We start from the raw sequence: 22,803 nt of genomic DNA, 5'->3' as shown, positions 1-22,803 counted from the left end.
GAGCCTGATTTATCGGCGAAGGAAGTAATTGCATTTCGTCGTAACAACACATTGATACATCAGGTTTATTTGTGTTAGCACATCAAATTTGTTTTGGGTGGAGCTCCTCTTTAAAGAATAAGTGCGCCTTTGTGAATAGAAATTGATATCTTGTTCCACATGCCTGCTGAATCAATGTCGGCAGTTTGCAGCCTTGGAAATATGATTTTCCTCCTATACAGGACAGAAGTCCTGAAAATATTTGTCCATTATTTATTTAGGGGGTTATTCACGAAGGAGCCGAAGGATCCAGTCGTAGCTTCGGCTGATCCTTCGGCCGCTGGAGCCCTTCGTTTCATTCAAACTGAAGGGCTGCTGTATGGGCTCTTTACTATAGCCCATACAGCAGCCGAGCTGAAGGCTGAGCCGAAGTGACACCCGAAGCAGGGCGAACGGCCCGCCAAGTCCAGCTGCAAACCCCGCAAATAACAGCTGGGCGGAGCCAGCCATTATCTTACGGCTGGCTCCGCCCAGTTGCAATGACAGCTCAGCGTCCCCAAATGACCTGGGGATCCTGATCTGTCATTAAACAATAACAACTGGGCGAAGCCGGCCGTGACGTTACAGCCGGCTCCGCCCAGTTGTTATTCATTGTCCGGGATCTGCTAGAAGACACTAGCAGGTGCCGGCCAATGGGGAAACAGTTGGGCGGAGCTAGCTGTCACTGCTAGCTCAGTCCAATTGGGGTTTTTATCATTTTTTTCTTTTTAAACATTTTTTTTTTCCACTTTTTTTTATTTTATATTTTTCATTGATTTTCTATTCAGCTTGGTACCAGAATGGGGCGAATAGGGATGAACAGCAGCGAGTTAGCTGCGGAGCTTTGGCTCAGCCGATCCAGATGTTCGATCGCCTGAGTCGAAGTCCCTCTGCACTGAAATCAGCCGCGTTGAGCCGGAGTGAATAGCCGAATGTCGTTTGGCTCACTTCAGCTGGCTTAGTCACTTGGCTGCCTCCAAGAGCTTTGTGAATAACCCCCTTAATTTCTTTTAAGCCAATATTATTTCAGAGAACTGTGTTTAACCAGTTGTGGACACTGGATGTGCTGCACATGCCCCCCAAAAAACTAAATTGAAGTACATATGGCATATGTAGTACACCCTGTCCTGTCCCTGGTGTCAAAGGGATGCCAAATTTACTGCCAAAGCAATAGAGCAGAAATGTAAGAACTGCTCTGGACCATGGGGTGTACAGGTATGAGAGCTGAAGGGGTTAAATCTGAAAGAGTATTTTATAACCGAAAGGGATAGTGATTTGTGTTTAGTGGTATAGGAAGACTAGCTGGCCAGTGAGCTAAAGGGAGCCCAGGGATGCTGTATTTTACATAACTTTCCATTTCCTGACCTCTTTATTACACATAAGGCAAGGTATTAGTAGGGCTGTCAGGGGACAGCAGGAAAAGGGTAATCTTTCCAAACTTGCTTGATTTTCCTGGTTATAGAAAGGTGATGAGTTACCTAAAGAGTTCACTTATTCTTTAAAGTGTAAACAAATGACTGACAGGGAGAAGTTATTACAGGGTGTCGGTGGATAGTATATTGGTCATGTAAAGGAAATGATAGAACACTGGCAGCAGTGAGTCACAGGGTGTAGGCATATTACATGCCCAGCAAAGTATGTCTATAACTCAGGCTCTTAGGTTATTGGTGTTTTTTGCTGCCGCTGTGTTTTCTTCTTCTTGAACGTGTTTCTTGTTTAAAGGGACACTCTTCATTTAGATGTGAGAATAATGCATGGCGCAGACTGCACCTGCACAGCCCTCCTGCCTTTGTTTTCATCTTCACTATCGCTTGAGTACACCAAGTCAGCACACGGAGCGTTCAGTTTAGCAGAAATGAGTTTTTTGGAGGGGACACCTTATCCCTGAGGTCTGTCAATCTACAAATTAGGGATTCCCATCTCCACCCATCGGTCTCTCTGCAGCCTGATGCATTCCCCTTATTGCTAAACAGAAGGATTCACTGCTCTCCTGTGCCATCTACAGAAGCTTTTGCAGAGGCACGGAGATCACAGAGTGCAGGGCTGCGTATATTATTATTATTATTATTAATATACAGGATTTATATAGCGCCAACAGTTTGCGCAGCGCTTTACAATATAAGGATGACATTACAATCACAATTCAATTCAAAACAAGATGGTAGGGAGGGCCCTGCCCCTGACGGCTTACAATCTCAAAGGGAGGGACAAGTGATAGATGAGGAGGTAGCTGTGTGGGGATGAATTGTTTGAGAGTGGTCAAGTTGAGATGGGATAGGCTTCCCTGAAGAGATAAGTCTTAAGGGATCGCCTTAGGCAGTCAAAGTGGGAGACAGACAGGTTGGGGTAAAGAGTTCCAGAGAATGGGAGAGACTCTAGAGAAGTCCTGGAGGCGAGCGTGGGAGGAGTTGACGAGGGAGCTGGAAAGCAGAAAGTCTTTGGAAGAGCAGAGGGGACGGTTAGGGTGATACTTTGAGACCAGGTTGGAGATATAGCCGGGGGCAGAGTTGTGAATGGCTTTGTAAGTCATTGCCATTGTCACTATTTTAGCAGGCCTCCATCCCAACGGAAGTCACTGCAGACCATTGCACCAGCCCCATTAACATCTCTGGAGCAAGCTCAGCTAACACTACAGCAACTGACAATCAAGGCTGATACACTATTTAGCAGACGTGTAGTAGTAGACGCACTTCACAGCCAAGTTCACATTAAAGGTACAATCATGCAGCAAGACATCGGCACAGTTACATTGGCAGTTGAATGATTTGTTTTCCTCGCCGCATCGATTCCCAGTGACCTTATCAGTGCCTGGAGTCTGTGCCAAGTGTTCCCTTCATTTGGCCAGATCAGAGTTCATATTAAAAAGTCAGATTAGTTTATACAATTATAAATCCTGTATATATATATATTATAAAGAGAGACGGATATTTCCTGTTTCCTGTCAGTAGTACCAGAAGGGTCAGAAGTACTTTAGGCCAAGATACACGGCTTGTGAGCTGAACAGGAGAAAGTCAGCTGATTGCCCCTCCATGCTGGCAGCGCGGATGGAAGAATCTCCACTGCCAACTAATGTACTGAGGCAGCCGCAGCACACATGGCCGTCTGCCGCTGCTGAACAGTGACTGCATCTGATAGGGTGCAATCACAGTTGGGCCGATCATTTTTCACTACAAACAGTGTTGCTTGTATGGCCTCACACGGCTTGAATTTGGTTTAATTCAGCAGGATGTGGCCTCTATTTGAGCTGTCTATAGGGACCTTTTAGGGAGCATACTCCAGTCCTCATCTGTTCTCATTTTCAGTATTCCAGTCCCCACTGTGGACATCCTGACATGTCCACACCTCTCCACAGTGGCCACTTCTCACCCCTGAGTCTGTGGTCCAGGCTATGATATAATGTGCACTTTTCCATCTTTCCTTCTCGGATTTGCCCCATTATCGTCGATCTTTAACTTCTAATCTGTGACTCCATATAACCCTGGTTCTATGGTGCAGGCTGTGCCCTCTGTGCTGCAGGCTGTTTAATCTGGATTTTTCCACTCATCCACTGTAACCCCATCTTCCCTTCTCTTGGGTAGATTTGCCCCATTATCATCACTGCTTATCTCCTTATGTGGCTCAATTTCCTCCTGATTCTATGGTGCAGTCTGTGCCTGCTCTGTCTCCTACTGGCTCTATGGTGCAGGATGTGCCCACTCCATCTCTCCTAGCTCTATGGTGCAGGCTCAGCCTGCTGCCTCTTCCCCTGGCTCTTTGGTGCAGGATGTGCCCGCTCCATCTCTCCCTAGCTATATGGTGCAGGCTATGCTTGCTGCCTCTTCCCCTGGCTCTATGGTGCAGGATGTGCCCGCTCCATCTCTCCCTAGCTCTATGGTGCAAGCTCTGCCTGCTGCCTCTTCCCCTGGCTCTATGGTGCAGGATGTGCCCGCTCCATCTCTCCCTAGCTCTATGGTGCAGGCTCTGCCTACTGCCTCTTCCCCTGGTTCTATGGTGCAGGGTGTGCCCGCTCCATCTCTCCCTAGCTCTATGGTGCAGGCTCTGCCTACTGCCTCTTCCCCTGGTTCTATGGTGCAGGGTGTGCCCGCTCCATCTCTCCCTAGCTCTATGGTGCAGGCTCTGTCTGCTGCCTCTTCCCCTGGTTCTATGGTGAAGGATGTGCTTGCTCCGTTTCCCCCCGGTTCTGTGCTGCAGTCTCTGCTGCACCCTTACAGTGCATTGATGAGCTGTTTTTATGCACATAATGTTCCTGATTGGTATAATCAATCCTGCACTTTAATATTTGGCAGCAAAAAAATGGGTCAGTGACAATGAGTTCTGTCGAATGAGTCTAAGGGGTGATAACAGACAGCGGCAGAGTATCATGTTGATTGGTGCAATCAGCCCCACACCTTTTAGTATTTCTGCTATTTTTACTATTCTAGTTGTTGGCCTTAAAAAAAAACTGTTTTAATTTATTTCTATATTGTGTTCTGTTTTTTTTTCTTACTGGTAATATTTGGTTCTTGTTCTGTCCCCCCAGTCAGCGGATGGATTCCTCTTTGTGGTGGGCTGTGACCGTGGAAAAATCTTATTTGTGTCAGAATCTGTTTTCAAAATTCTCAATTATAGCCAGGTAAGAGCCAATGTCTTCCAATGTGTTGGCATGATACATAGATCCTGATACAAGGCTCCCAGTATGTGCACTGCATGAGTTGTGCCCCCCCCAAAATGTGTAGCTGTTTAAATGCATAAGTTGGGGGCCCCAATATGTCGAGCTGTGTAAATGGCACTGCATGCATTTAAAATGTTGTTAGCGTTTTTATTGAAAAATGAATATGCATTGAAAAGCATTTTTTGATCCAGTGCCATGCATTTTCTGTACCTCACATGCGTTGTACACACGTTTACAACTTCCCGCTAGCAATGTGTTAACAGCCCGCGATTTTAGAATGACCTGCAGCATCACCTAAGGCCATTACTTCATACTTTGCTCTGGTCAGCAAGCTTGAGGTATGTCGTGCACTAGAACGTGACCGACTTACATCACCAATCCTCCTTGTCCTGCCCTCACCGTGCCCCAGAATACATAACCAGATTAAATGGTGTCTGCCTTTGGAGCTAAGCCCTCCCCACCTGCCATTCTACTAGTCCAATTAACAGCATGGTTATGAGATGCTGCAGATGATCAGTCTTTACATAGACCTGTGTTTTCCCAACCCGTTATCATGTCTTGCCAATGCTTCTATTATCTGTGTATGTCCACACAAAGCTGAACCGATTTCTGCAGACACCGACAGGTTCACCTGTGCATAGGTGAGCTTACGTGCAAACAGGAACTGCGTCCTGGGATGTGAGGACTGGTTTGGGAAACACTATAGTAAGAAAAAGTTGTACAAATATAGAATATTATCCAGTGACTATAATGTCTTTGTTGGGGACTTTTGTGAACCCAATCACTGAGGATGTCAGATCTGTGGGGGCCTCTGCTGGTCACGTGTGGTAATACTGTCTGAGTTTTGGAATAGACTAAAAACCACCAAGGATCCTTCAATGATGTGCTGTCCGGTGCTGCCATTTGAAAGGCCATTTTATAAGGGCTGCAGAAATTACAGAAGGTCTGCGTTGCCCTTCGTAACCAATCAGAGCTTCTCTTTTCTCTGTATTGTTGAAAAATGACAGCCGGAATCTGCACAAGGATTTTATCCACCACACGACTGTGTTGCAGAGACTTCTTTATTTTAAGTTTGCAGGAGCCGTTTTTGCATTTTTTTTTTTTCATTTTGCACACGTTAAAATGTACATTTTTAGTCCAGAAAATGTATATATTTTTTGAAACCCTGAAAAATAAAATGGTGGATGTTACAATGTATTTATACTCCGTGTCTCCTGTGTGTGATCTGAACTCCATGGAAAGTCTCAATCATCCATGATGTGTCTGCTTTCTGTTTCAGAACGATCTCATCGGGCAGAGCTTGTTCGACTATCTCCATCCAAAAGACATTGCCAAAGTGAAGGAGCAGCTTTCCTCTTCAGATACGGCTCCCCGGGAAAGGCTCATTGATGCAAAAAGTACGTCCCAATTTGGAGTCTGCTCTTTGTGTTCATAGAATGCCTACATATCGTTCTTGCAGCTCCCCCCCCCTCCTGATGAGATTTGGATCTGTTAAAAGGAACATGGCGGTGAATAGTGAGAGCGTCTGCTGCTGCTTTGTTTTTAAGGTGCAAATTCCTGGGCTGTCTTGCTCATCCTTGGTTTACAAGAGGAAGTCAGAGCCACTAGGTGTCACATGACCATGATTGCTGCTGCTTCTTCTTCCTTCTTAAATATGTACCGTTAGAGTTTGATTTGTCAGTCAGGAAGATTTACTACACACTTCACCTATTCCCATCATATACAAAGTATATGTGGTTTTGTGAACAGCTGGTTTTGGCTTAGTTAGTGTGCTTGGATGTTGTTTGGGGTTTGTAGAACTTCCTGATTGATACCAGTTGCTTAGCTCGACCTGGACGACATGTTCCTATTGTGGGGCTCAAGCAGAGTTCAGTTGCTAACTCCACCTCTGAGCATGCCTGAGCTCAGTATTGTTTCTGTGTGACATGCCTCCCTCCCTCTGCATGATTAATGATGGAGCTGTTCTCAGGCAAGTGCCTGGAGCCCTGAGACGAGCGCTGTCAATCACAAATGATTAGGTATTTGTCTCCTGCTAAAGGTTCTCAACCTGTGGGTCGGGACCCCTTCGGGGGTCGAATTACAATTTGCCCGGGGTCGTCGGGAGTCTCCCACTATTAGATAGCTATTTGATTATCATCATTATTATTATTAATAATAAAAGCTGACACCCTCGGCTTGTGTTATATGGTTTGCCATTTTAGCTGTTACAACAGTGGTTCTCAACCTGTGGGTCGCTGTGTGATTTCTGCTGTGCTCGGTGAGAGTCCTCCTCGGCTCTCTCCTAGCGCAGCAGTGTCAGTTCTCCCGCCACGCTGCCAGATGTCGCTGCAGCAGCCGCGTCATCCCTAAATTTTACCGTTGGGGGTCACCACAACTTGGCAAATGTTAACAAGGGGTCCCGGCCCCAGAAAGGTTGAGAACCACTGTGCTAAACAATGTATTCGAACAGCAGTGGGGAAAGTGGGGCACGCTGTGGACCACTCTAGCTTAGCATCTGCAGCAATTATTAAAATGGGACAAAGTGCTACATGCACTTTGTCCCCTGGAGGAACAGAAAGTTTCCGATGCGACTTAAAGGAAGCTTTTTGATGTTCTCCTTCTCACCTGATGATTGCTAAAGCTATAACAGATTTTTTTTCTCCAAGAATGTGTTTTTACATCCAGTGTCTGTTTGTTTACCAGCGGGGCTCCCCGTCAAGACAGACATCACCCCAGGACCATCGCGGCTGTGTTCTGGGGCCCGGCGATCGTTTTTCTGCAGAATGAAATGCAATCGACCTTCAGTAAAAGTAGAAGACAAAGATTTCCCCTCCAACTGTTCGAAAAAGAAAGGTTTGTCAAGTCCCTGCAAGCCCTACTAGTGAAATAAATAAGATTTAGAGTCTCATCAACGATTATTATGTGTTTGCAGGAGACAGGAAAAGTTTTTGCACTATACACAGCACTGGGTACCTGAAGAGCTGGCCGCCCACGAAGATGGGATTGGACGAAGATAACGAGCCGGATAGCGAGGGCTGTAACCTTAGCTGCCTTGTCGCCATAGGCCGTTTACACCCACACATAGTACCGCAGCCTGCCAATGGGGAGATCAGAGTCAAATCCACAGAGTACGTCTCGCGGCACGCCATCGATGGGAAGTTTGTATTCGTAGATCAAAGGTAAGAAGTTGATCCGATGCCTGGGGGCATTTTATGACATCGTTGTGGAAGGGTTTAAAGTGGATCTAAAATCAAAGAAAATTTAAGCCAGTTCCTGAAATCTGAATGAAGCTTTACCATGTTATCGTCAATTCAAAAGTCATTTAAAGCCTAAGCTTTCATTGAAATCATCCCTGGTTATCCTGCTGTAAGAAGATCCTTCCTGTTAATGCAGGACACAAGTCACCCCATATCACCCTATCACAGGCACCCCTAGAGCTGACCACAAGGAGCTGAGTAGTTCTCCCATTTGCAAAGATCATGCTCTCTGCTGATTTGGGGAACTCTAGCTGTCATTCAGCAGGAGGTGTGTTAGAACTCTGCAGAGAGACCACTGCTTCCACACAGAGAACAAGGCTTTTTCTATGCGGCATGCTGATGTTCTACTCAGGCTGTGGCTGCTTTCTTAAGAGACTGCCCATTAAGATTTTGTTTTAATGCGCCTGGAATGTATATAACTGATCTAATCTGAGAGTTCAGTTGGGATGTAAAGTATCTTATGTCTGTGTTGCCTGTTAAGCGATGGTTAGAGGGAGCAACACATGTGAAAACATTTTTAGAATAAGGCAGCATTGGTCCCAATGGTCCTGCAAAGTCATGTACAGAGTATTGAGGTAGAGTGCGCTGCCACCAAGTCATAGCTGGGCTGATGTGATTGGAGCAGTGTGTGTGTGTGTGTAGAACAGCGCAGGGGTAAAGTCCTTTAGCACCCAAGGGGAAAAGGCCAAAAGTGGGAATTCTGTCTCCCACCCCATGCACTAAACTATTTCAGCAGCATAGAGTGCAGGTCCTTCACTTTTTTGCCTCCACCCCACCCCACAGAAGAACCCACGAAGCACCCAAGGCAACAGCATCTTATGCCTACCCCTCGGCCTGGCCTGGTCCTTGTAATCTCATCCCCATGGCAGCCTGTAACTCAGAGCTGTGCTCTTTGAGGAGATGGGAAAATCTTCCTATGTTATTGGCACGTCGAGTGGTTAGAGAGGACTCCTCCATAGGTTGTTTTACAGACAGGACAAGGGATCCTAAGATACAAAGCTGAAAATGGGGATGGGACTGTGACACGCTGACCACCGGCTGTATGATTTGTATAATGACTCTGTGCTGACAGGTAATCTTTAAATATGTTTATTTCTTTAACAGGGCAACCGCCATTTTAGGGTACTTACCACAAGAATTATTAGGGACGTCGTCGTACGAGTATTTCCACCAGGACGACATTGGGAACCTCGCCGAGTGCCATAGACAAGGTACCTCAGCTTAGCATTGGCAGTATAAATATGATTTTTATTTCCAAAGGATTCTACTTTCTATAAAATGTTCAGAACAGAACTGTGTGTGTTTATGCTGGAAAGTAAAACCGGGGGGGGTTTATGGTCAGGTGAGCCAAAAGGAACCGGAAAACATCGACTGAAGCCGAGCTCTATAATACACCGTATGTGATGTGCTGTACACCAGTATTTCTGGATACACAGTTGGTCCAGGGGTACAAAGGGAAAATCTGCATGGCTCCGCCCTATAGCCTAAAATGACGGCTAAACCTATTCTTTTGGGGATTTGTCATGCATGTGAGACGTGTAGATAACTTCCGTTTATGCCAAAAAAGAATCTACATCCCCTTGTGGTGACGTGGAGTTGAGAGTTGGGCCTTGTGCACACCGGCTTCAGCTTGTATAAGACAACAAGCTATTACAAAGCAGTCCCAGGGCTTTCTGCTACAGAAACTTCACGCAGCTTTGTTGAAGCGCCTTTCAGCTCCAGTTTGGGGAAGTTAAATTTTGAACCTAAAGAGTAGCTCTAGGTAACATTTGTGAACACCTTGGGGGGGAGGGTTTAGACTCTCTGTCAAGTTTTTATTGCTGTCTGTATCCACATTGAGATGATTCACCCCCCCTATTTGTACTGGGGACCATTGCCACCAAGAGGGAGAGTCAAATCCATAAATTTAGCGTTGTCCCCACAACAAAAGGTGAGGGAAAATCTTCCAATGGGGACACCTGTTTCAGGTAACCAAAAGGCGAATTCCCTTGATTTGGGAAATTTCCTTTTACTTGCTCCCTGGGATAGGAAGTGAAGGGAAATGTCCCCAATGGTACCAAGCCAGCAGAAAATAACCCTTCCCTACTCTATCCCAAACTGGAAAAAGGAGGTTTTGTCTATACATACACTAAGCGTGCTCACTAGCACTTGACACGCGAAGCTGCCGGCAGGCTCCAGTAAGTCTGTGTGGAAACCATCATCATGAATGTGATTTGTATTCATTCTGTATTATTTTCCTGTCTCTTCCAGTGTTACAGACCAGAGAAAAGATCACCACAAACTGTTACAAGTTTAAAATCAAAGATGGTTCCTTCATCACCCTTAAAAGTCGCTGGTTCAGTTTCATGAACCCGTGGACCAAAGAAGTAGAATACATCGTCTCTACCAACACTGTTGTTTCGTAAGTTTTGGAATAAGTCGAATTTCTCCTGTCACATGATCTGCCTGCACTGGTGTCTGTGCTTTGATGACTCTTCATGCCGTGTCTCTGATTTGTCCTGTGACCGGCATTTTACCGATAGGCAGTTTTTACATAACGCGGCTAAAGCTTGAAAGTAACACAATCAGCTTAAGTCTGAACTCCGGCCTTCCCTTAGCACAGTTGTACCGGCTCCTCTCCTGGACTGAAATTGATTCCTCTGATTTGCACACTGTGAGCAATGTGTATTAGAATCTGCAGCAAGTCCATATAGAACCCACCTCATTTCCTGGCTGCACGCTCCATTAAGCCCTTTCCTCTCAGGCCCGGTGCAGAGCCACGCGATCCGGGATCCCACGGTCCTGCACAATGCCACGTAGCCCCATTGATTTCAATGGGGTGACATCCGCGCGGCAATCGCAGAAAAAAGGTACATGTACCTTTTTTTTGCCATACATGACGCGCGGCTGTTTTAGCTGCTTTATCGTGTTCAGAAGCACGGGCAGGGACCCGCGTGAACAGCCCGGCGCGACTGGGGTGCCATTAGAAAATAATGGCACCCACAGCGCGATCGGTGCACACCTAGGAGACTCCTGACCGCGCGGAAGCGTGCATGATTGCCGCGCGGTGAGGTGTTGCCTAGGTGTGCACCGACCTTAAAGCCTCGCTATACCTGCTTTCAGGTAGCAGGTCCTGCACTCTTCTGGTGTCCAGTACACTCTAGTGGAGTTGATGCTCCAACGGCACCCTCGGGTTGTGGACACTGGGAGGAGCTTGTTCCAAGTAAAGCACGAGGTATGCCAGCCACACTGCTGGAAACCGACAAAAACACATAATGGTAAAAGATCTATAGAGTGTATTTAGGCAAAAAACAAGCACCCCCCCCCTTTTTCAACTCTGCCGCTCCAGGAGGGAGGAAGCTTTGTGTAAGGTCCATGTTGTAACTTGGAGCTTACAGAGGGCTGAGCATTCTCCACCCCGCTCCATGTGACAGCGATTGGGTATGTAATTGACCAGTCACCAAACTGCTCCATTCTCACATGACAGGAAGGAGATAGTCACATGATTCCCATGCCTGGAAGTATCGGGTATTTCTCTATACTCCTGTGGGTACAATGCAATGGCAGGGACGTTCTTTTGTGGAGAGGGAGACTTAAAGTGAACCTGTTGCTTAGCCCTGCATGGAATGGCAGCCTGGTATTGTTGCTGTTGTGAACGCCGGTGTACACAGATATTATATATTGATCTATTGATCACTCTTTTTCCTGTTTTATTTTCCAGGACAAACATTGTAGACAGTGGAGAGTCCTTCTCTCACTTGTCTGCCTCTCCGCCCAGCATGGACAACGTCTTACAGTCAGGGGAAGGTAAGTGGTACTTTATTTCTTCATATACAGACCAGCAGTTATCTGATTTCTTCATGTCTGCTAATAACATTGACAGTATACGACCCACAGACAGAGGAGACGGCCCTTTCTGTTAGGGAATGTGGATGAATAGCACTGAGGCTGTGTAGCTATAGAGAATCCGAATATTGGGCTGACAGCTTCTGCACACCGAAGGGATTCCACAATCACCTTGGGCTGTGATAAGGATGAATGAATCTAGAATTGAAGCACCACACCGTGATATTCCAGCCCACATACAAACTTATTCCGTTAATAGAGCCAATGCGTTCCAGGAGCTGTAACCCTTTCCCCTTCATCGGGCTTAGGAAAATTAAACAATGTATGTGGAGTCTGCAATCAATATATAGTTGGGTGTTATTAAAGAGTTATGAGCATGCACAGCATTGCAGCCCACACACACTGTCCACATGCATGGTCCTAAGCCCTGATGAAGGGGGCGGAGTTACAGCCCCCGAAATGCTTTGAATTGTGTGTTGGGCGAGTCAGTTCACTAGGAACAAAGTCACTGAAATCAATTATCTGCCATTTTTTGAGGCACACAATGGTCACAAGTACACCTTATCCTTTATTATTGCAGGTGGCACGAAGAGGCCCCATCCGGCAGTCCCCGGCCTCCCTGGGGGAACGCGAGCCGGGGCCGGCAAGATAGGCAGGATGATTGCTGAGGAAGCCTTAGAAATTCACAGGTAACGTGTCACAGAATCCGATTCATCCGTAATAATATAAATATATACATAGACCTCCCCCGCAATGGGATCTCACGGCTCCTCTTTATTACACGATCAGAAGGGGGGGAAAGGTAGAGAGTATGATCCATTCTTTTCTGTCGGTGTGACTCATGGCAGCAGCGTGCAGCATTTGCTGATGGCAATTTATAAAAATAGGTCCTTTGTCACGACACGCTGAGCTTTCTTCCCACTTAGCGGCACAATGCAGCCAAAAAAACAAAGTGAAAAATCTACATAACCGTTTTCATCCGCCGAAATAAACACTGTGAAGTAATGCCCATGTAAGCGTGTTCTCCCCCCCCCAAGCTGCCCCCATATGCATTGCCCCGCCTCCTCAGAGCGGCCATCAGCACACTGGTCATGCCCAACATTAAGTTTGCTCCCTTTGTAAGGCCACTCATGTACCTCCCTCTCCAGCCCATCAAATCAGCAGGCACACCCACTGCAAGCCTGATTTTAGTTTTCAGTGGGTATGTTGTAACTCGGTATAAGGACACGTTTCAGGTATTCACACTGACGAAACGAAAAGATGAACCTCCGAGGGAACAAGGGAAGCAAAGTGTGTGATTATACCCTCGTAAGCAAACCTGTGGAGCATATACTCAGCTTCACTTTGGTTCCCCGCCGCTGCTCCACTCAGCACTGGAAATACCTCCGGCATGGAGGAGCATGCGACTCACTCCATGTGACAGCACTGAGCCAATCAGCACTGTCACAGGGGGAAGTCCATATCCCTTTGGTGAGCTAGGAGTCCATCCACCAAACTTTGCTTTCGCTCCTGGTTGCTGAACAGGGCTGAGAAAAGCACATGCGCACTTGCAGCTTTCCATCATGTATGTGCTGATTGGTTGCCTCCCTTGTCTTGTATATCGGTTGGTTTGTATGGAGAATCTGGTGATCACGATGAACACATCTGTTTGCTCATGTGAGTGTTCCCATTATCCTTCATACCATCCAAATCTACCCCTGTGCTGCCCAATCTCCAAATCCGTAAGACCGGGCTACCCGTTCCTGATTTGCATTCAGTCATTTTTGGGCAGCCGATATAATTTAATGGAATGCAAATTGGTGATGGGAGGAAGATAATCAATTCCACTGCATGGCACTCCAACAACGGAGCAGCGAGACCGATCATGAGGCGACTTACTCTTCTAGGATCACAGCTTGAACTGTACAAGTCTGCCCTCTGCTGCTCCAAAGTAACACTGCGGCTGTATAAAGCCTCTGTACATCCTGACCATGAACTTCTCTTTATTTGGCCCCTTTTGGGCTGATAAATATACAATTTAAATCGATCTGTTTAATGAGTGAGAAAATACCCCTGAATCCTGCCAGGACTTCCTGTGCCTTTCTACCTGTGCATAGTGGGGGGTATGGAGATAAGGGGGAGGAGCTGGAGAGGGGTCATGGAGATGAAATGGGATTAAGGGGCGGGGGAGGAATGAGGAGGGGTTGTGGACCTGTTGAGGGGTTATGGAGATGAGTAGAGATGATGTGGATTATGGAGATGAGGGTTTATGGACATCAGGAGCGGTTATGGGGAGGAGCCGTTGAGGGGTTACGATGATGAGGCAGGGCTATGGAAATGAGGAGTGGGCAAAGAGGAGGAGAGGTTATGGAGATGAGGGGCGGTTTATGGAGATGAGAACGGAGGGAGTAGATAAGGGGGAAGGGATGATGAAGTGGGGTTATGGAGATGAGAAGGAAGAGGAGATGAGGTGGGGTTATGGAGATGAGGTGGGGTTATGGAGAGGCGGAGAACGGTTATGGAGAGGCGGAAGAGGGTTATGGAGAGGCGGAGGGGTTATGGAGAGGCGGAGAGCGGTTATGGAGATGAGGAAGAGGGTTATGGAGATGAGGAAGAGTGTTATGGAGATGAGGAAGAGGGTTATGGAGATGAGGAAGAGGGTTATGGAGAGGCGGAGAACGGTTATGGAGATGAGGAGAAGGGTTATGGAGATGAGGAAGAGGGTTATGGAGATGAGGAAGAGTGTTATGGAGATGAGGAAGAGGGTTATGGAGATGAGGAAGAGGGTTATGGAGATGAGAAAGAGGGTTATGGAGATGAGGAAGAGGGTTATGGAGATGAGGAAGAGGGTTATGGAGATGAGGAAGAGGGTTATGGAGATGAGGAAGAGGGTTATGGAGATGAGGAAGAGGGTTATGGAGAGGAGGAGGGGTTATGGAGAGGAGGAGGGGTTATGGAGAGGAGGAGGGAACTCTGGGCCTTTGAGTACCCCCGTTGGGCAGGTGGGACATACGGCGTCTGTGTTGCTGTAACATTGTCCATTGTTTGTTATACAGAATTAGGGGGTCCTCCCCATCAAGCTGCGGATCGAGTCCCCTGAACATCACCACCACCCCCCCTCCAGATGTCTCCTCCCCCGGGGTTAAAAAGGTGAGTTCCCTGCACTGTAGGAGGAGCGATTTATCACAAGGGGAGCCGTGACGTAATGAAGTCATTTATTATCGGTATTTCTATCACGCTGTCACGTTACATACTATTCAGTCACATCAGCCCTCATACACCCTCCATGTCATATACACCCTCCATGTCATATACACCCTCCATGTCATATACACCCTCCATGTCATATACACACACAGAGTTACATAGAAGGAGAGGTGGAACAAGGACAAGGTTCTTCAGGTTCTACCTGTATACTGGTGACAACATACACAGGAGCCAGCTAACCTACCAGCATGTCTTTGGAGTGTGGGAGGAAACCGGAGGACACCCACACAGCACAGGGAGAACATGCAAACTCCATGCAGATAGTGTCCTGACATAACCAGGATTTGAAACCTGGACCTCAGTACTGCAAAGTGCTAACCAAAGAGTGACTCCAGTCTCAGGACTTTGCCCATCCCCCTGTTTCCAGTAGACTTGCTCTGAAGGTTGGCAGGCTGCAAATCAACAGGAGGGGGAGGCAGGGAAAACGGAACTGCAGGGTCACAGCGGGGAGGGGGAGCAGTGGGAGATGACCTGCAGGGTCACAGCGGGGAGGGGGGAGCAGTGGGAGATGACCTGCAGGGTCACAGCGGGGAGGGGGGAGCAGTGGGAGATGACCTGCAGGGTCACAGCGGGGAGGGGTGGGGGTGAGCTGGGAGGGGGAGCAGACAGATAACACACTCTAAAACTGGTATTATTAACAATATTATGTCCCTGTCTGCACCTGAGTCCTGCTGCAGAATTCCTGTGTGCTGCCTGTACTGCAGAGGTCTGCTCAGGTCTCGTGCCGACGTTTCCGGCAGCCTGTTATGATTGGCTGATAGGGATTGTGGGATCACTCGGCCGCTGTGTGCTCCTCCTATGACCGGCTCCGTACAAAACACATTTCTGAACTTTTTTTTTCTCCTGTTTTTCCAGATTTTAAATGGCGGTCCCCTGGACCTCCCGAGCTCCGGATTAGGACCCGGGCAGCTGCAGGACAATTCCGGCTTCCCGTATTCCGACAATTCCTCCATGATGGGTAAGAAGCTGTGAGGACGGAGATGACAAGACACCCTCAATGACATCTGGAGCGGCTGCGCACGGCAACCAATCAGCTTCTCTCTTTCATTTTCAAATCCTAACTGACCAAACTGAAGAGAGAAGCTGATTGGTTGCCGTGCACAGCTGCTGCAGTTTTGATAAATTCCCCTCCCCCGAGTATCCATCGTGTCGGAAGGCAAGGATGTTCTCGTTGCTCACGGCAACCACGTTCTCCCTGGATCACAGAGAGACTGCTATGGGCAGATTCAGATGAAGAACCTTCCTTCCTTCCCGACGACCGACCGAGTTTTACTAAGAAGCAGCTTCATTTAAAGTAGATGGAACCCCCGATCACTAAATTCTCCCTTCCTCTTCTACATGATCATGTGATTTTCAATATTGTTACATCTGCAGTAAGTCTAAATCCTTGCTGATCCCGCCATAGAGGCCCTTGTTCAGGCACTTCCTGTTATAGGGTGACACAGCTCCGTCCCTGTCTCCAAATTGTTCTCCGGTCTTAGCACCCTGACACAGAAGCTTTCGCTGGAGAACGCATGTAGACATTTCATTCTTTTCTTGCCAGAGCCGTGTTTGCATCTCTTTTGCACACATTATAAAATGCAAATTTTCGGCCTGAAGATGACTTAAAGGAGAACTATGAGGGGGGAGGGGGTGTGCTTTTCACTCACCTCCTCATAGTTCTAGCCGACCTGTGACAATGAGACTGTCACAGGTCGGAGGTGAGCGAACACATACCGGCGTTCGCTCTCTTCTTTTAACCCCCCCCCCCCCAAGTTATATATTTCCCGGAAGCAGAGACCCCAGAGAATAAAATGGCGGTAGTTGCAATTATTTTTTAAACGATCAGATGCAGGTTGTCAGTAAAGCGACCCCACTGTGTGATAGCAGACGAGTGGTGACGGGTTTTATGGACATATGTCACCAGCACACCGGAGAAATGTATGCAAACTATTGGCACGTAAGGTCACAAGGACGGCAACGTTTCAGGACCACGCAGCGTGCCTTCCTCAGGCTCAGTATGACAGGTTGTTTTTAAGGAGACAGTAAGGTCTCGTTCACACCTAGGCGTATTGCAAAGTCGCGCGACAAACGCGCGTTTACGAAGGCTACTTGGCTGTATCCCAATGGAAACGCGCAACAAAACGGCCCAAAGTAGTACCTGGACCTTTTCAGGCGTGGGCCGTTTTATAGCGCGTTAGGGACGGGCGGAAATACGCCGAGGTGGGAACGAGACCATTGAATACAATGGGATTTATATTTTTGAGCGTTTTGTAGAGCGTTCGTCGAGCGTAGAACGCGCTACAAAACGTTCAGGTGTGAACGAGGGCTAAGGGGGTCGGTCTCTGAGAACTTTTGGCAGCCGGAGGAAGTGATCACCCCGGTAGTCTGCATACAGGGCCCTGCTGCTGTCACTGTATGGCATACGGCGACGACAGCCAAAGTGAACACACATTACACAGACACGGTCCAGTGTTGTCACCATCGGGAAATCCGCCCTGAGAAATGCCATGGCAGCCTGGATCACTGGAGAGCATGTAGACAGGAAGTGGCTGGAGGAGATCAGCAGCACTGAGAATGTAATAAAGGATGAAAAAATGGTGAAAATAAGAATTGTATTATTTCAAAAGTCTCAGTTTATACGCAGAGAGCGCAGAGCCAACTAGATCTGATCCAGTTCGTGTTTTCATCGACTTCACTTGCCGGGTTCCCCTCCCTGTATTCTGTCCTTCCCATATGAGGAAATGTTACTTCCAGCAGTATAAAGGACATCAGTACTCAGCCCATAGGCCGGGGTCAGCATGCATTGTTGTGTAGACGTTCAGACTTCTTAGGCTTGTGACAGATTTCCCATAGTGACTTGCTCAGCGATGCTCCCAACGCAGTAACACAACTTGTCTCGGTTGCAGGCGAGAACTCCCAGATGGGGATCGACATGATAGAAACGGACCACGGATCGAGCAGCCCCAGCAACGACGAGGCAGCCATGGCGGTGATCATGAGTCTCCTGGAAGCAGATGCAGGACTCGGCGGCCCGGTGGATTTCAGCGACTTACCCTGGCCGTTGTGAATGGGGGACTTCTCCAGACCACTCATCGTCCGCAAGCATCAAAGTGCATTATGGGAGCTACAGAACGACTTCAGTGCCACACACACACACACACGGGCCCGCAGACCCCTCAGGGTGGCCAACGAGCAGCTGCCCTCCCGGTGCAGAGGAGACACAACGCGGCTTGTCTGTCTGTCCTACGTTCTATCGGATCACTCACTTTCCGACGTATTAGACGCGCTCCGGTGATCCGGCTAGTGGTGTGTAGCTTCTTGCAGTCGTCGTATATTTGGAAATCGCGTTTTTTGTTTTTCTAAATCGTTGTGCAGAGGAAACCCGGCACCGTTGTCAGCGAAATCTTGTCATTTCAGACGTATGATGTGTTTACACAGCAGAGCTCCCCACTCGGATATTTCTATATTATTACTTGTAAAAAGATGTTTTATTGTAAGAATCTCTCTCTCTCTCTCTCTATATATATATATATACATGGTACAGTGTCATAGGTAAATATTTTTTAAATAAATTGTTTAATTGTTCTATAGCTGCTGCCGCCGCTCCCGTCACCTTTTCTGATTTATGGAACCAGATGATGAACTTTAACACCGAGTATAAAATGTTTCTAAATATTGGGGGGAACGCGGTATTTTTATACCGTAATAAGGATTTGGTGAGGTTTTTCACCTCATGAGAAATGTTCTCCTTTTATCACGAAGTCAATGGGGGGAATTTTATTAAAATTGGAGCAGACAAAATGTGGAGCAGTTGCCCATGACAACCAATCAGCTTCTCTCTTTAGTTTGTTCAGTTAAGATTTGAAAATGAAAGAGAGAAGCTGATTGGTTGCCGTGCACAGCTGCTCCAGTTTTGATAAATTCCCCTCAGTGTGTCACTGCCGAGGTTCAAGTGGAAAGGTTGAGGTTTTTTTTTGTTACTCAAACCTGTTCTCTCCGCCCCACCCTGGTTCTCAAAGCACTCAGTGCAAACATTTCCCATGGAATCACCAGGTCCAGTCATAGTGTTGCTCCATCTGGGAGGATATTCAGCCTCTGTGGACATCATGGATGCATACCCCTCCCTTCCAGTAACGCTTCCTGTGTTTCCCTGTGGGCACACAATACCACGTTTCCCCGAAAATAAGAACGCTGTCTTGTTTTGTTTTGAGCCTAAAAAAAATGTCTAATTTTTTTTTAATGTACAACAGTCTACATGTATTCATGTAACAAAATATGGTGATCAGGGCAATCGGGGGTGCCGAACCTTTCCAAGAGCAATTTGCTAACCAATCGCTGGCCAGAATGGGCGAAGCGCACTTTCACTATCGATACCTCACAGGCGGCGTGCATTTGGTATCACTCCGCCTGTGACAGGAGACGGCGCTATAGAGGAGGCATCGGCTTATGCGGCTCTGCTCCCTCCGGTGCCGCCTCGCTTCCTCTAGCGCTGGCTACGTTGGCACTGCTGAGTCTCCCCCGCGGCTCTTCAAGTTCCCCCTTATGCCACCACCGGCCCTGGGAATGGTCACAACTAGGTCTTATTTTCGGGGTAGGTCTTATTTTTGGGGAAACGGGGTGTGGGTGTGTGTCTGTTTTCTGCAACACTTTCTATGCTCGCAGAGAATTCCCAACTGGCAAACTTGGATGATTCCCTACTGAGAGAACAGTTGGCACAGATCTACAGGTGAAACTCGAATAATTAGAATATCGTGCAAAAGTAATTGCAGTAAGTGCTGCAAAAGGGGCCCAAACCCAGTACTGAGTACATATGCATGCTTGTACTTTTCAGAGGTCCGATATTGTTCTATGTACAATCCTTGTTTTATTGATTGTATGTAATAATCTACTTTTCTGAGGTTGTGGATTTGGGGTTCTTGGGGTTTCCATGAGCTGTAAGCCATAATCATCACAATGATGACAAATCACGCCTTGAATTATCTTGCTTTGCATGTAATGAGTCTCTCTCATATATTAGTTTCACCTTTAAGTTGCATTAGTGAAATAAATGAACTTTGCACGATATTCTAATTATTCGAGTTTCACCTGTATATGGACAATGTCAGCCATGCAGTCCAGATCCTATGAAGGTCCGGTTGGATCCTGAACCTTCAGAAGTCAGCGCTGGAATGGGCTCGCTTGCAATATATGGGTCTGATCCTAGATACAAACGAAAGTCAATGAACCCATCGCACTCCTGACCACTTATTCCATATGAGTTGGAGGGATGCAGCGGTAGTCAACGGATGGCAACTGTCATATACATGAATGGAAATTGGGACACCGGCGCTCCAGATGCAGATCAAATGCGTCCAGTCAGTGTGATATGCTGCATTTATGTCAATAAAGAGACGCATTTGATCTGCATCTGGAGTGCCGGTGTCCCGCTTTCCTTTTTATGATCCCAGATACAGCCCAGTCCAGAGTTTTACCTCAGCAAGAGGAAACTTCTTAGTCTTCCCTTTTCAGATACAGACCCTACAGTCAGGCAGCCACCCAACTCTCCACTTTTGGCTGATGGTAATCTTCTTCAAGGCCGTGCCATTTACCAAGTTCAACTCCAGACCATCGCAACTCAACATTCTGGCTGCATGGGGACAAGAAGGATCAGTCACTGGCCATTACCAATGCGCTTGACAACAAGGACCTGGGTTGTGTCTAGCCCGGTGGCTCACTGATCCAGAGCTGGAGTGGGGCAGGGGAATCAGTAGTGGATGCCTCGGTGGCTCTGTGGGATCAGTGCAGTCTGATCTACACCTTTCCTCCTCCGAAGCTCTCTCCTTGTCTGCTCTGTAGGGTTGAGATGAAGGGCATTCCACTGATTCTCATCAAACCAAACTGACCCAGGAGGATGTGGTACCCCAACCTCATCAGACACCCCCATGGTACCTCCTGTCCCGAGGGCCAGTTTACCACCCGTGGCTTTGATGGCTTGGCTGTTAAAGCTCGGGTCCTAAGAGATGGGTGTCTGTCTGACGCGATCATTCCTATGATCCTGATTAGGAAATCCACATCACACAAGGCCTACCATCGCATGTGGAAAGTAGGGATGTCCCGATACCGATGCGAGCGTCGGAATCAGGCCCGATACAGGGCATGCGCCGCAGCTAGCGCTGGTTTTTTTTTGTGTAACTTTACCTTCCGCGGTGGGGTCCTCTGGGCAGGCTGAGCGGAGGAGCGTCGCGTCACTGCTGTGGGCGGAGCTCCAGGTGGGGGGGGTCCTAATGTAGGTGTCCGTCGACTGCCCAGAGGATCCCACTCAGAGCGCCGCCCACCGGAGTAGCAGTGAGGCGATGCTCCTCTGCGGCCAACGGATGTGCTTCAGTGCCGGTGAACACCTGAGAGCAGCGGCGAGTGATTATGTAATAAAGTGGCAGGACGTGGCACCGCCCAGCAAAGCAGGCCATGCTGATGCTGCTAGCTCTCCAATCTTAAAACAAATGTATGGCATATAACATTCAGCTGGCCACATAGGTGACATCAGTGTTCCACTGCCATGTCTGGTCATGCTGGCGCTTGTAGTTCTCCAATAAATAGGGCAACTTTACCGTCACTTGTTAATTGCTTACGCTATTGTTTAGCCATTACTGCCCAGTGCATGGCCGCCATTGTTCTTTAAAAGGTGAGCTCATGAGGCCATCATGGTGCTTGTAGTTCCCAAATGAAGATGTCTTCTCGCCGACAGGTAAGTGCCCCAGCTGTTGCCTAATAAAGCCGGCTGACACTTGTAGTCCCCCCCTCCTGCCACACACTCCCATAATCCAGAGATACAGTATGTGGTCATTATATATCCGTCTGCAGAGCAGATGACATCAGAGTGACCATACAGTCAGGATACGCCTGCGGATATGTGCGATAGCCCCACAGGAGATGGCGGGGCTCACGATGGGGCAGAACATGCTGATACCTGTAGTTCCCCAGTGGTTACATAAATGAAAGCAACACCCATGATGACTATAGATCCCATAGAGGAGGCTATGCACCATAAGACTATGTGAGCTACACATTGTACAAAAGCCACGTTCCATTAGATCAGGGGTGGCAAACTCCGGCCCTCCAGCTGTTGTGGAACTACAAGTCCCTTGAGGCTTTGCAAGATTCTCACAGCCACGACTCGCAGAGGCAGATGCATCATGGGATTTGTAGTTTCACCACAGCTGGAGGGCCTGAGTTTGCCACCCCTGCATTAGATAAACACAGGGGATGCCAGTGTCCTATGGCAGTGCTCAGTAACTGCACAATGGGGCGGGGCATACCTGTACCTGTATTTTAACCATGAATAGGTTAAATCATGATCCATAGTACATAACATGTAGTTGTACTATGGATCATTTAAAGTCACCTGTCCCTTTAAAAAAAGGGGGGGAAAAAAAGTATCGGTAATTGGTATCGGCAAGTACATGAGGGGGAAGTACTTGGTCCTCATAAAGTGGTATCGGGACATCCCTAGTGGAAAGCATACGTCACCCGGTGGCTTCAGCCCGGCAAATACTCCATGGGCCTCCTTTCTACAATCCAGCCTGGCTCAACTATTGGCTGATTGAATACCATCAAGAGGCAAATTTCATCTCTCACGATTCTGATCCAAAACGCAGATTGCTTCGTCTCCCCTTGTCAAGGCCAAAAATCCCCCTGAAGAACTTTCCACCCAAATTTTAAAATAAGGACTTTTTTCTTTATTTGAATGCAAAACATACAATCATTTATATCAGAAACAATTCTATCGGTAAACTTCTCCCCGGAAAGATTGTGTGGCGTAAGGCATTGCTGCAGTTCGGTACATCTGTCCGCAAAGTAAAAAAAAAC

The 22,803-nt window shown here is 47.6% G+C and overlaps 1 protein-coding gene across 1 annotated transcript in view; it reads left to right on the top strand.

Moving 5' to 3' along the window:
* The window catches only part of ARNTL (aryl hydrocarbon receptor nuclear translocator like), a 62,576-nt gene extending 44,491 nt beyond the window's left edge, over positions 1 to 18,085 (top strand). The window contains exons 9-19 of the mRNA XM_018555476.1: positions 4,538 to 4,630; positions 5,949 to 6,066; positions 7,352 to 7,501; positions 7,581 to 7,827; positions 9,010 to 9,116; positions 10,156 to 10,306; positions 11,606 to 11,691; positions 12,311 to 12,419; positions 14,766 to 14,859; positions 15,832 to 15,934; positions 17,865 to 18,085. Coding sequence (XP_018410978.1) covers positions 4,538 to 4,630; positions 5,949 to 6,066; positions 7,352 to 7,501; positions 7,581 to 7,827; positions 9,010 to 9,116; positions 10,156 to 10,306; positions 11,606 to 11,691; positions 12,311 to 12,419; positions 14,766 to 14,859; positions 15,832 to 15,934; positions 17,865 to 18,025 — 1,419 coding nt within the window. The 3' untranslated portion in view covers positions 18,026 to 18,085. The remainder of the gene's footprint in view (positions 1 to 4,537; positions 4,631 to 5,948; positions 6,067 to 7,351; positions 7,502 to 7,580; positions 7,828 to 9,009; positions 9,117 to 10,155; positions 10,307 to 11,605; positions 11,692 to 12,310; positions 12,420 to 14,765; positions 14,860 to 15,831; positions 15,935 to 17,864) is intronic.
* The last annotated feature ends 4,718 nt before the right edge of the window (positions 18,086 to 22,803 follow it).

Source organism: Nanorana parkeri, unplaced genomic scaffold (genome assembly GCF_000935625.1).
Source record: "Nanorana parkeri isolate BGI_ZX_2015 unplaced genomic scaffold, ASM93562v1 scaffold10, whole genome shotgun sequence".
Taxonomy (NCBI): Eukaryota; Metazoa; Chordata; class Amphibia; order Anura; family Dicroglossidae; genus Nanorana; species Nanorana parkeri.
This window is presented reverse-complemented; position numbering and strand designations above follow the sequence as displayed.